We start from the raw sequence: 12,983 nt of genomic DNA, 5'->3' as shown, positions 1-12,983 counted from the left end.
CCTGAGCCAAAGTCAGATGCTTAACTGACTGAGCCCCCCAGGTGCCCCTGTGCTTGAATTTCTCTTAAGAATTCTTCCAAATCAGAGCACTTGGGGGGTTCAGTCATTTAAGCATCTGACTCTTGATTTTGGCTCAGGTCTTGATCTCACGGTCGTGAGATCAAGCCCCGCATCAAGCTCAGCATGGAACGTGGAGCCTGCTTGGGATTCTCTCTTTCCCTCTCTCTCTGCTCCTCCTCCACTTGTGCTATCTCTCTCTCTCACTCTCTCTCTTTCCTTCAAAATAAACAAAGTTATAAAAAATAGAATTTTTCTGAATCAAGAGTTCTTCAACTAAGCACTAACTCTCTGAGCTCAATCCTGTAGTATGAATCTACCTAGTAATTAGCTGCCTGCCTCCATGCCTCGAGCCTGTGCTTATGTGCTCTGTTTCATGAATGCCCATCTCGGGCTCATACCAAAGGGCACCTTTGAGAAACATTAATTCAGGTGTACCTCACACTGGAAGTGTCAGGAAGGAAATGTGTACGAGCAATTTGGTTGGTGCCCAAACCCACTCCCTCTTCAAAACATTCACATCAAATCTGAAGAATAAGGACATTAACTGGAGTTGATATAATTTGACATCTGTGATACAGACATTCTGCATTGCCTGCAATTCTCTCCCACCTGGATCCAAACCCTTCTTCTCCCAGTCCAAGGCTCCATCTCAATAGAATATGCCCAATTTAGCTACATATTTAGCCCATTCCAGTAAGAACCAATCCTTCTCCTTCCCCAGTCAGAGCCCTAAGTATGCATGCTATGATTATTATATATTTTCCATCATTTGTCCTGTACTTTAAAAATACAGACTTGCCAGAAAAAAAATCTTTAAGTTAATTATGTCCTAGGATCACCTACCCATACAGTGTACCGAGGCTCCAAATTACCACAGTCCTTTGCAAAGATGTAAGAACAGTTTCCTGGGAAATAATAGTAAATGCCATCAAAGGTTTCAAAGTGGTACTGTCCCCAGGTTTTGCAAATCCCATCTCTGCCATTGCCCATATTTGGCACTGAAAAGAAATAGGATCATATTTAGTAGAATAAAATAAATTACACCCTGTTTCTGGCAGGATTCAGTTATGGTAGGTGATTCTAATTTTCAGTAAAATAAATATTTCCCTTTGGCAGTCAGTATCACAGAAAGAAATAACTAACATAAAATTATGAGTTGCTCACAAAACTGTTAAACTCTCCTGAAGGAAAACATGGTCTCCAAGCTGTTTTGAAGAAAGGATTTATGTTAGAAAGTTCCTTAACTTTTGCTTTTAAAGCAAGACTCTGGAAGAAGAGAAGAGTAGGGAAAATGATACAGTAAAAGAAGGTAACAGTGATAAAACAAATATAATGCCTCAGAAAAGAAATTAATGTCCCCATTGAGTGCCCTAAAAATTTGCATGAACAGCATTAGAGTATTCCAGACTCTGCAATTTTTAAAAAAATATATCTTAATACTGTCCACAGAGAAAAATAACCACTGGCAAAAGAAAAATCATGTTTATATGTCTGAGACCTAGGGATGGGGAGCATTAGTCATCCAAAGTATGCTGGAACTTAGGAATTCATGACCTCAGACTGGCCAAATTTTAAGCAACTATCATCTTGAATTGTACAACTTCATCTTCACTGTCCTCATGTCTACCTCCCTTTGTCCCCTTGTGGATAATCCTCTATTCTATTTTGATTTTCTAGACCCTTCCCTCTAGAATAATATGGAAGTCAATGACCTTTACAGAGCACTCGGTATATAACATTTTAACACATGCTATAGGGAACATAGAGATAAGGCATAATCATTGTGCCTTTCTTTGTGATTTTACCTAAATTTATTAGCCTTGACCAACTTTGGCCTTTACAGGAAAATAACACAGAGTGATTCATTATTCAGACTTCTCTGACAGTATGCCTTGCCTCTGTTGCATATTTTCATAGAATCTTATACTTTCTTTTATAGCATGTGGTACAAGTATAATTAATGTGTATTCATTGTGCATCAGTCCCTTCCTCTAGACTGTAACCTCCAGGAAGGCAGAAACATGTCTATATTGCTCACTATTGTATCCCCAGTGCCAGGCCTGGGATTTAATAGATATTCCATAAATACTCATTAAACAAATTAATATCTATCATTGTTGATGTCGGACCTTATCCTAGACACTGTGGATAAAAATATTTTTTAAAAACCCTCTGCCTTTGAAGAGCTCTCAAAATTGTTTCTATTTTATGTACAGAATGTCCAGTTAATTCAAAGTCAAAAAGAATGAGGGCTCCAGATAACAAATCTGATTTATAAAGCAACAGAGAAATGAATAAGAACATAGTTTAATGGATTAATATAATGTAAAGTGGAAAAAAGGCTGGAGGAAGTTGTAGAGATCAGTGAGAAAGGAAAGTGGACATACCTATTTTCTCGTTGTTTCTAAATTATAGGAATGAATTATGGACACTCTAGTTAGTATGTAATATGATTGTCCCAATCCCCAGTGGCTGAACACTTACATAGCAAATTAACCTTAAAGTTCCCCTCGACTTGTAATTCCCTCAAGCATCCCTGAAACTTACCAATCTGGCACCGTGTCCCAAGTGCCTGAAATATTTGACAGTCACATGTACCAGTCTTAGAACAGAAAGCTCCATTAAGACATTCATGAGGACAAGAACCTGACAGGCAAAAAAAATAAGTTATCTTCTGGCGTGCCTCAGTTCTTATAAACATAAAATGTCAAGATTTAGCTTGGACTAACTGTAACCATTATTAATTCAAACAGAACCCTGGGCCTCTTGCCTTGATGAGCTAAAGAATTAAGCCTGTCAAGTCTCTATCTAGTTCATTTCATTATGTGTGCTGTGAAACAAGAAAGACAGGATTTCACATCTCAAACCACCCTGAGAGCAAAGGTTAGCTTCCTTCAAGCAATTGAAAGGTCAAGTTCCCATGTAAGGAATCCCTGTCCCAGATGATGAGAACCAGAAATGCACAAACTGCAGATGATTCTGTTGACGGAGTTTGGCCCTGGCTGCACGTCCAATGGTCTCCGTCTCCAGGAGCAAGTGTATTAAAGAATAGTGTCCATCATTAGCTCGAGGGATCAGGTGAAGCATTAAAAAACTCAAATGGAAGCTCCCATTTTTGAAGAGAAGAATTAAATATTTCATCCAAAGTGTGTGTATTAATTAATCTTCAGGATCCATTACAAATAATACATTCTTCCTGACTCATACTTAACTTTAATGGGTATAAACCAAAGTCATGGCCGGCCTTCACCAAAAATACTCTTTTTCATGGAAAGAAAAATTGCCCGAAAGGATTATGCTGAAAAGAGGAAGCAAGAAACTATGAGCTACTGAGTATGTTTTTAAAATGCAAATGAATCACAGTGAAAATTTTTCCTCTTAAAAGGAGAGAGGACAAGGAGTAATTGGCAAATTTCAAGCAGGAAGAATTTAAGTAACACATCAAGAGAACGAGAAGACATCTCTGAGTCACCATAAAGAAGTACTAAAGATTGAGCCTTTCAGGAATATGTTAAGGTCATGGAAGGCAGTTAACAAACTGTGATGAATTAGCCACCATTCTGACAAAGTCAAGAATAAGAAAATCCTATTATTATTCTACTTTTAAGATCCATCAATTTAAAGTCTTTTTACATTTAAAGACCTACAATTCTCTCTCCAACTCTTAACTGAGGGAAAATGAGCTGTTTCCATTTGATTTTGATTGATCCACTGATCAAGGTAAAGTCATGTTTTCACAAATTTAAATGCAGTTTTTTCCCTATAAATTTTATCTTAGAACACAATCTTAACATTTTTACAATAAATAAATATCAAATAAATAAATAAATAAATAAATAAATAAATATCTAGACAAACAAATGTATCTCCTTCAGAAATTTATTTACAACCCTGTTTATTCTCCTGGCTAGCCAAAACTAGCCAGGAATAGTTGCTATTTTAAATAAAAGGAAAAGTTGGAATTCAATTTCAAACTGTCATCAGCATTATGTTTAATGGAAATGGGAAGTGGGTAAGCCAGAATAAAGATGTCAGGGAATCAAGGAACAAGTAAATGACTCACAAAGAAATTTGCTGATACCCAGTGATATCTTTCCTGATCACATAGCTATCAGCTTCGTCTAATTGTTTAACCCTACTAATTTACAAAAATAATTCAAATTTCTACATAAAGTGAACTTAACTATTACTATTATTACCACCTTGGCTCATAACTTCATGCATTAAATGGCAATAGTTAATTCAATGTATTTCTCAAAGGGGTCTTTTAAGAAAGCAAACAGAGGGGCGCCTGGGTGGCGCAGTCGGTTAAGCGTCCGACTTCAGCCAGGTCACGATCTCGCGGTCCGTGAGTTCGAGCCCCGCGTCAGGCTCTGGGCTGAGGGCTCAGAGCCTGGGGCCTGTTTCCGATTCTGTGTCTCCCTCTCTCTCTGCCCCTCCCCCGTTCATGCTCTGTCTCTCTCTGTCCCAAAAATAAATAAACGTTGAAAAAAAAAAAATTAAAAAAAAAAAAAAAAAAAAAAAAAGCAAACAGAAAAACGTAGGCTTGACACCAACCTTTTATTTTGCTCTCACCCCAATTAATAGCTTCATGGAAGAAATATCTTGGAGATGTTGCTTCAAACTTGGAGAGAAAGAAATAAGAAATCAAAATAGTTAAATTATTTAATTTGAGCCAAACAAGCAAATTAGAAACTCTGGGGAAATAGTTACAGATACTGCAATTATAAAGTGCTGACTCTGTGTCCTTGACTTATGGAGGCATCTCGATGAGACAGAAAGGGCTCCTCGGATTGTGGTTAGAGGATGTGACTTCAAGCTTTGGTTTTGCCTCTTACCTGACTTGGATAAGTCTTTCTCCTCTTTGAGCTCAGTTCTTCTCCTGCCTCCCTCTCCTCTTTGGAAAAGAGCCTGAGTGGAGTCTAATCTTTGCATTCACTGACTGCTTTGCCTACAGAAGTAGCTCTTCTCTGATATTTCCAAGTGCAGATCGATCTGGAGAAAATGCATGCGGCTGATGGACCAACAGACGAGGACCTGCAGAGCCATTTGTGAAGACACCATCCACAGAAGCTTCTGCTTTGGCACTGTGTGTCACCCTCCATCTCCAAAGAACTGACACTTTGAAGTTCATAGGCCATTTAAGTATATCTTTTTATAGACCCCCAGCCACTTTAAGGTAATGGTTAAGAGTATGAATTACGGAATCAGACAGACCTGGATTAGAGTCTTGATTTTGCCATTACATAGACATAGGCAAGTTTCCTAAGTTCTTAAAAAAAAATGTTTCTTAACCTCTTCGTGTCTTCTTTTACTTGTCTGTAAAATGGGAATAATGGTATCTACTTAATTGTGCCGTTATGACAATAGATTAAAATGATGTATGTAAAAATTCCACCATAGTGCCTCACACATAGACACCTAGCAATAAAGAGATTTATATTTATTTAAGAAACCCAGATAAAACCTTAAGATTTTTGGAGGTCAATATAGCTTATAAGCAAATAATTGTGGTTTACTAGGCCTAATCTCTTAAGGGTTTTTATTCAAAGTCAATGATAGTTTAGTGTATGGTCTGAGGCAATGTCCTTTCCAATAGCATTTCTACGTTTACCAGAAGAACACATGCTCCCAAAATTTTCCACATAACTGTCAAATTGAATACTAGATGTTGTTAGAAAAACTGGAAAGGTTGACGGACAAGAAGAAAGTGGGAAGAGGGAATGTGACTTCAGGTACAAAGTCCTACCTCAACAGATCCTGGTCTCCTTCCTACATGCAGTTTTATTTTGGCATTTTCCAGTGAAGACTTGTTCTTTTAATACCCACACCTGCCCCATTCCAGGAAAGAGGACTCCCACACTCTTTCTCACACTTCAACACTCCTTTCTAAACTCCTTGAGCCACACTATGCCTCCAATTCCATTATTTCCTGTTCTCATTCTTCCCTGGTTTTATCCTCACTGCTCAATCTCCCCATTTTGCCATTGCCTCTGTCTTCACACTAAGTTAAATTTGCAATAGTCTGTGACTTTGATTCCCCCAAGACAGCAAGTTTTTATTCTCTCTGCAGCCGTAATGTTTCCAACTGTCTGCATCTAACATAGCCACCAATGTTCCTGGGCACCAAAATCTTCTTACTTCAGCTCCAGTGAATTATCTCTGATGCTCGCTAACATTGTCTACTGGTTTCAACTCTGACTCATACAGGCTTATAACCTTGAACAAATTATTTGAAAAAAAAAATTTTTAATGTTTATTTACTATTGAGAGAGTGAGAGAGTGTGTGTGAGTGGAGGAGGGGCAGAGAGAGAGGGAAACACAGAATCTGAAGCAGGCTCCAGGCTCTGAGCTGTCAGCACAGAGCCCAACATGGGGCGCAAACTCAAGGACCGTGAGATCATGACCGGAGCCCAAGTCAGATGCTTAACCAACTGAGCCACCCAGAAGCCGCTTGAACAAATTATTTAACCTCCTCATCCTCAGTTTCCCAATCTATAAAATGGAATAAGAGTAGAATTGTATTAAATGCAATGAATAAGGAAAGCACAAAGAGCAGTGCCAGGCATAGATCAAGGGTTGTAAACAAGTTACCGATTTTTATTACTAGGCAAAAACTGAATGCACCAGACAAGAAAGATCAAGCCTTTTTTTTTCTCCATATCCTTTCACTTAACTAGGGTATATATACTCCATGGAAACTACAAGTGCTTAGCACACTGGCCTCCTCATTATGGAAGCATCCTAATTACCACACATCCCCTGCATCACACTACATTTCACCAGTGCTAAAACAAGACACATACATAGCTTTTACCTTTTTAACTAACCTGAACTCAGAATGGAATCTTACACTTACAATGGAGAGCATTTTATTTTTAAGTCATATAAATAATGGCAAATAATTGATGGTGTCAGATTCAATGAATAAGTTTCACAGAAATGACTTGTTTTTAAAATTTTTTTAATGTTTATTTATTTCTGAGATAGAGACAGAGCATGAGTGGGGGAGAGGCAGAGAGAGGGGGAGACACAGAATCCGAAGCAGGCTCCAGGCTCTGAGCTGTCAGCACAGAGCCCGACGCAGGGCTCGAACTCACGAACTGTGAGATCATGACCTGAGCTGAAGTTGTACTCTTAACTGACTGAGCCACCCAGGTGCGCCAGAAATGACTTCTTTATAGTCTTACCTTCATTAGAATTTAGAATCTAGGCAATAGGCACTGCTATTCATTTCATGTCTCTAGCGTGGTCCCTGGTATGTCATCAAAAAATAACAATGAAACTGAAAACAAGCATAATTCAAATGGGAATGATCTGCCTCCCCAGCTTTGTTTAGAACTATGACTATAAAAGATTTTGGGGGAGCCTGGGTGGCTCAGTCAGTTGAACGTCCAACTCTTGATTTCAGCTCAGGTCATGATCTCACTGTTTGTGCTGGTAGCACGGAGCCTGCTTGGGATTCTCTCTCATCCTCTCTGAAAGGGACCACCACCAAGACTGAGCCCCCAAACCCCTCCTTTCTACACTGTGGGATTTTCTCCCTTCCTGGTCCCACTTTTCTCTCTCCCTTACTTGTGTACTTCCCAAATAAATTGGCTGTACCTAAGTCTCTCAGCACCTGCTTTCAGGAGAAAATTTCTGAAACGTAAGGCAAGTGCAAAAGAAGTCCAGGCAGTGGGTGCATACGTTCACATAACTGATACAAGATGATAGCCCATTCTTCCTCCTTGCTGATAACATCCCCACAGGAGGATGGGAAGCACAGAGAAACAGAGGTTTGTGTCTACCCTTTCTTTGCTCATCCTTCATCTCATTGCCAACATATTTCTGAATCCTTACTCTTGCAGGTATCTATCCATCGATGCTCTGTCTTCCTAGAGCAGAAGTTATGAATCACTGGGCAAGACTGGACTTATGATGGATGAAATTTCATGCAGCGCATGATGATGACCTCACTGCCCTTCTTCGGCATTTCTTCTTTTAAAACCTGTTCAGATGTTAAACAGGTTCTCTCTAAATGGGAAACCAACACAAGTAAGTGTGCTCCTCACTTATTAACCACAGGTAACTCCTTTGGGGTAAATTATACAAATTCTAAAAATACCTAAATGGACAATAGTATAACCCTATCCACAGGTCACTTCATGGGACAACTTTGGGGTCTATTTCACAGATTTTTGAAACTAGTAGGTTCACCAACATGCATTTTTTTCTCAAAATTGATTTTCTGAGTCATGCTGATGTCTTTCTGTGGTTTACATGGTCAACTGACAAACATGTAGTTAAATTTCTCAGAGAAACATCATTTTAACCACTTCACATGATGCATAAGTATTTAAGTACACAAAACACTCTTTTTAAGGGGGAAAAAAGTGTTTCCATTCCAAAGACAATCTTTTGCCCATCTCACTACAAAAAAAAAAAAAAAAAGATTTCTGAATAAATTAGTTCTGTCCTCTAAATTGACACAAATGGCCTATCAAATCCATCTTCAGTTCTCTTTAATTAACACCAAAACATGTAAAAATTCAGGCATTACCAGAAAATACTAGCAGAACTGATTGCAATTCAGATTTTGACAAAGGCCTCCTTGAATATATAAGTCGTTCGCTATACAAATATTCAAATCACATTACTTTCCCATGAATACCTTTAAGTTAGGATTCTCTATTTTACCACCCATCTTTTATAGAGAAATATTTTTTTAAATCCACCTATTTGAACATTCCAATCATAGTTTGCAAATATTGTAATTATGTTACCCCAAATCCTTTATATAAGGGGACCCAAGCAGAAGGGTCTCCTCAGATTCAGTGCTACCTGCCCTCCAAAAATAGAGGTCACCTCTCCAGAGGTGTCTGTCATCGAGATTTGTCAGACAATGTAAAAGCTGTCTGTCAGGACATCAGGACACCTCTGATGCCTTTTTGCAAGTACTTAACTCAGATCATGTAGACCTCTCTCTGCCCCTGTTCACTTGTATTTGTTTGATTGCATCACCCTGCTATCGTGCTTAATTTTTAAAATGATTAAAAATTTCTGGCATGTAGATGAGATTCAATCTCCCACACATGCTGTGAGCCTATCAGTAGGTAACTGAGGTAAATAGCAAAAAAGCACTCTACTGAACAAGTAAACGTGAACTAAGCATGAATTTGAGGGTTGTAGAAAAGCAGTAGAGAAGTTACTTTGCCTCTTCTCCTTCCTGTCTTGTATTTAGCATTTTTTCCCCTTCACAAAGGTCTCATTGTTGAAGTGACAGCAGAGTCCCGAAGCAGAATGGATTATTTCTCTGCCTCTTTCCATCTGAGGCATAACCTACCTGTGCTGCTAAAAGAGCTCTTTTCTGTCGATTTTCATTAAACCCGTTTCTGGAAGAAAACAAAAAGAACTTGTATAGTCAAAGGCCCCTAGGCAACCTGAACAAGCCTTTCCCAAGAGAGAGCTGATGTTTTCCTCCTGATTTCCATCACTTTATCAAAGAGGTCTTTCTTGGTTTAACATTTAAAAGGTCCCCCTCCCCTTTTGGAGGGGTTAGATTTGGGTGGCAGTGCTGTATCGTTTTACAAAATTCAAGAGTGTCCCCAAATCTCTCCGGTCTCTGATGTAAACTGAATTTTAGGAAGGAACTTGAAGATAGAGAAGTAAACAAAATAGCGTAATATCGTAACACCAACACACGATATTTTCTCCACATGACCATAAAACCTGTGAGTTAAGTATTCGCCAAGGGCACATTCACTTTTTCCAGACATGATATTCACTTCTCTCCCTTTCCATGTCATAAAGCACAGATTAACATTAGTGTGAATAAGCACATCAATCTGTGATTTATCAAAATCAAATGAGGAATAGAATTCTGCTTTCCATCAAGCAGATTGGTTTAGTTCAAAAAGTGATTTTCATTATTTAGTGCTAGAACAATTTTATTTTTATCATTAAAAATTGTTTTACTCTATGCTAAGATATAGCATGATTATAATCAATAATGTATATTAATAATAAGAATATAAAAGTGGGGATTATTGAACATAACTTCTTTATAAATCTTTGAAGTGAAAGTATTATCTCCTTAGTATCTACATCATTGGACCCCACCAAAAACTCATCTTATAATTAAAATGAAAGGAAAAACTTTTTCTTCATAAATAGGGAGATGAATGCCTGAGAATTTTTAACTTGTGGAAATACTTTAAAGAACTACATCTCATGCCCTTATTTTGTAAAATACTTAGTTTATTTTTTTTCAAAAGCAGATACATTTATCTGCTGAGCTCTGCTCATTCCCATTAACTTATGTTTTAGAGGACAGAAAGAACAAGAAGTACTCACTCAGATACTTTCGTCAAGATGGATGATGCACAAATATATCCTGCCAGAGATAAATATACACGTATAAGAATGGGGAACAAATTATCCATATATGGAGGTCATATGTTCTGGTTACTAAACAAATCATTGTAACTTAAATTCTAAAACTTAGTCTGAGTTTTGCTGGGAGTTATTTTGCATTTTCTAGAGGATGTTGAGCAGCAAATTCCCCTGTGAGTCATCAAAGTAACTGGTAATCCAGACAGAAGGAACAGTGTACCTAGATTTGTAGAGACATCATAAATACAGTGGGAGAAGCACTAGATTTGGAGTCAGAGCTCCAAATTTTAGTCTTGGTCCTACCACTTAGCAAATGCCAAGTTTAAGCAAGAGAGCAAACACATAAAAAAAAAAAAATGATGGTGTTGGACAAGTCCATCTTTAAAGTCTCCTCCAGCTCTCAATACTCTATGACATTTTCTCCTTGGAATTTCTGTCACTACAAGGACTGAAAGATTGAGTCCATGACCCCTCTAGTCTTATGTTTCAGTAATTTCTCTCACTTCCCCTACAAGCTTCAAAACATACAGCTCTTTTCAGGATTAAAAACTAATAAGTGGATGTAAATAAATGCTTTCTCCATGAAAATATTCTATACGAATTAATTTATAAATAAAATTGTTATAAAAATCATTGAAAATCAATTTTTAGCCCCAAATGTTAAAGTCCTTCTTACAATAACTGTTCACCATTCTTGGGTTGATGGCATGAAGAAAGTTTAGGTAATCTTTTTCTCTTTATTTATTATAAAATTTCAAATGTTTAAGTTATATCGACAACCATTTTAAATCATCCTTTAGAAAAGAAAAAATTAGGAAAAAAGAAAAAAAGAAAAGAAAAAATTAGAATCAGAGTTTCTTCCAGTATAGTTACTTATGATAATAAAAGCATGATTTTAACATCTGAAGAAAAGACACAAATAAAAACTAAAGTCCCAAAATTATCTACATTACCAAGAACTTTGAAAAAGATGATCTGGGGGTCATTTAGTATCTATTCATTCCAGTGACTTCAAAGTGCCTTCCAGTGTAAGGGAAAACTGTTCGTATCAGTTGCAAGAGAGACTAACACACAATAAAATCAGGTAAAAATTTCATATAACTTCTTACCTTGTAATGACAACAGTAAATGAAGCAAGAATATACTCCGAGGTATCATTAAATTGAGTTTCCTCACAATGTTCATTTCAGTGGAGCCTTTCTCCCTGAAATGCAACCAAATTGTTGGTCTTTACTATGATGGCATCTTAGAAGTTGGCGCATTCGTCGAGTGCTCAAATTCTTATAAATATAACTTTGTAACAACGTAATTCAAAAGGAAATTCCAGTCTTTCTAACTACATACAGCATCTGAAGCTTTAGAGCTTGCAGGCAACTCTTTGGCTGAGTCTCTCATTAATGATGCATGGCAGCTGCTTACCTGAGCCCGTATTAGTTACACCCTACCCTGCTTCTGCACATCATACTCCTTTTTGGCCTATATTAGTCTTTCACAACTTCTAAATAAGACAGCAGCATCAAACCCACAAAAAGCCTGTTGTTATCTCCTGATGTCACAGAAGATAACCATGATTCCTAATTGTTGATCTGTTATGTGTGTTTTATTCACAATAAATAATTACCTGTCCTTTGAGAAAAAAGGGTGAAATAAAATCGTATCAATTGTTTCTAGAATGTCTAGATGTTCTCGTAACGTTTTCTTTAGAAGCGAAAAGTAAACTAAGATGATGTGCGTATGTTTTCAACTCAAGTCCCATTACAATGTAGTTTAAGTTGCCATATGCACGTGCCCACAGATCTTTCTGTTAAACATCCTACAACCGAAGTAGAAAATAACACAAAAAGCTGATATTCTAATATCTGACTTCACAAAGAAACTAAAGTAAAGTAAAGCCCTGAAGACCCTCCCTTCCCACTCCATTTTGCCATCCTCTACGACAGGTGCCCAGTTAGACAACATAAGAGGGCTTCTTATCCCAGCAGTAAGCACACTCTTCTCTGGAAGTGACTATCTAGGTGAGCATCAGAGAACACCTCTAATATTTCATAATGAACCTTACAGAGATGACCTAAACCCCGTGAATGAGTGAAAGTCATGCTTATACAAGGGGTGCATATTCCCTATAGCAGATCCCATCCACTACCTCCACTATTATAGGACTCATTTACCAGATGGGGACACAGTGGTAAGGAATGTCTGACTACACAGGAACTACCTTTGAGATGGAAAAACAGGCAGTTAGTTCTTAACGTCTTGTTGTACTCAGACACCTCTTCTGCAATGAGTTTCCAGGGCAGTATCCTTGACATTCTAATATACTGCATGCCAGTATCTAGTATATAAACAGTTCCTTGCCTGAGTCCCAAATTCAATGATCTTTCACTCTTGTTCTAAATAATTTTAATTCCTTTCCATTGCCTACATGACTGTCAATTCCATGAGTCAAGAGATGTTTGCCTATAAATTCATGTTTTTAGCGTGAAAACACATTATATAATTCATTAAAAGTGTAAGTACCTATGCATCTGTCTACACACACACATACACAC

General features: G+C 37.6%; 1 protein-coding gene across 1 annotated transcript in view; it reads right to left on the bottom strand.

Annotated features, from left to right (window-relative positions):
• The window catches only part of OTOGL (otogelin like), a 169,035-nt gene extending 157,443 nt beyond the window's left edge, over nt 1-11,592 (bottom strand). The window contains 6 exon segments of the mRNA XM_030321655.1: nt 904-1,058; nt 2,608-2,706; nt 4,618-4,684; nt 9,386-9,434; nt 10,396-10,435; nt 11,544-11,592. Coding sequence (XP_030177515.1) covers nt 904-1,058; nt 2,608-2,706; nt 4,618-4,684; nt 9,386-9,434; nt 10,396-10,435; nt 11,544-11,592 — 459 coding nt within the window.
• Between the last annotated feature and the right edge of the window lie 1,391 nt (nt 11,593-12,983).

This window comes from Lynx canadensis, chromosome B4 (genome assembly GCF_007474595.2).
Source record: "Lynx canadensis isolate LIC74 chromosome B4, mLynCan4.pri.v2, whole genome shotgun sequence".
NCBI classification, from domain to species: Eukaryota; Metazoa; Chordata; class Mammalia; order Carnivora; family Felidae; genus Lynx; species Lynx canadensis.
The sequence above is the reverse complement of the archived record's forward strand: the minus strand, read 5'-3'. Positions and strand labels throughout refer to the sequence as shown.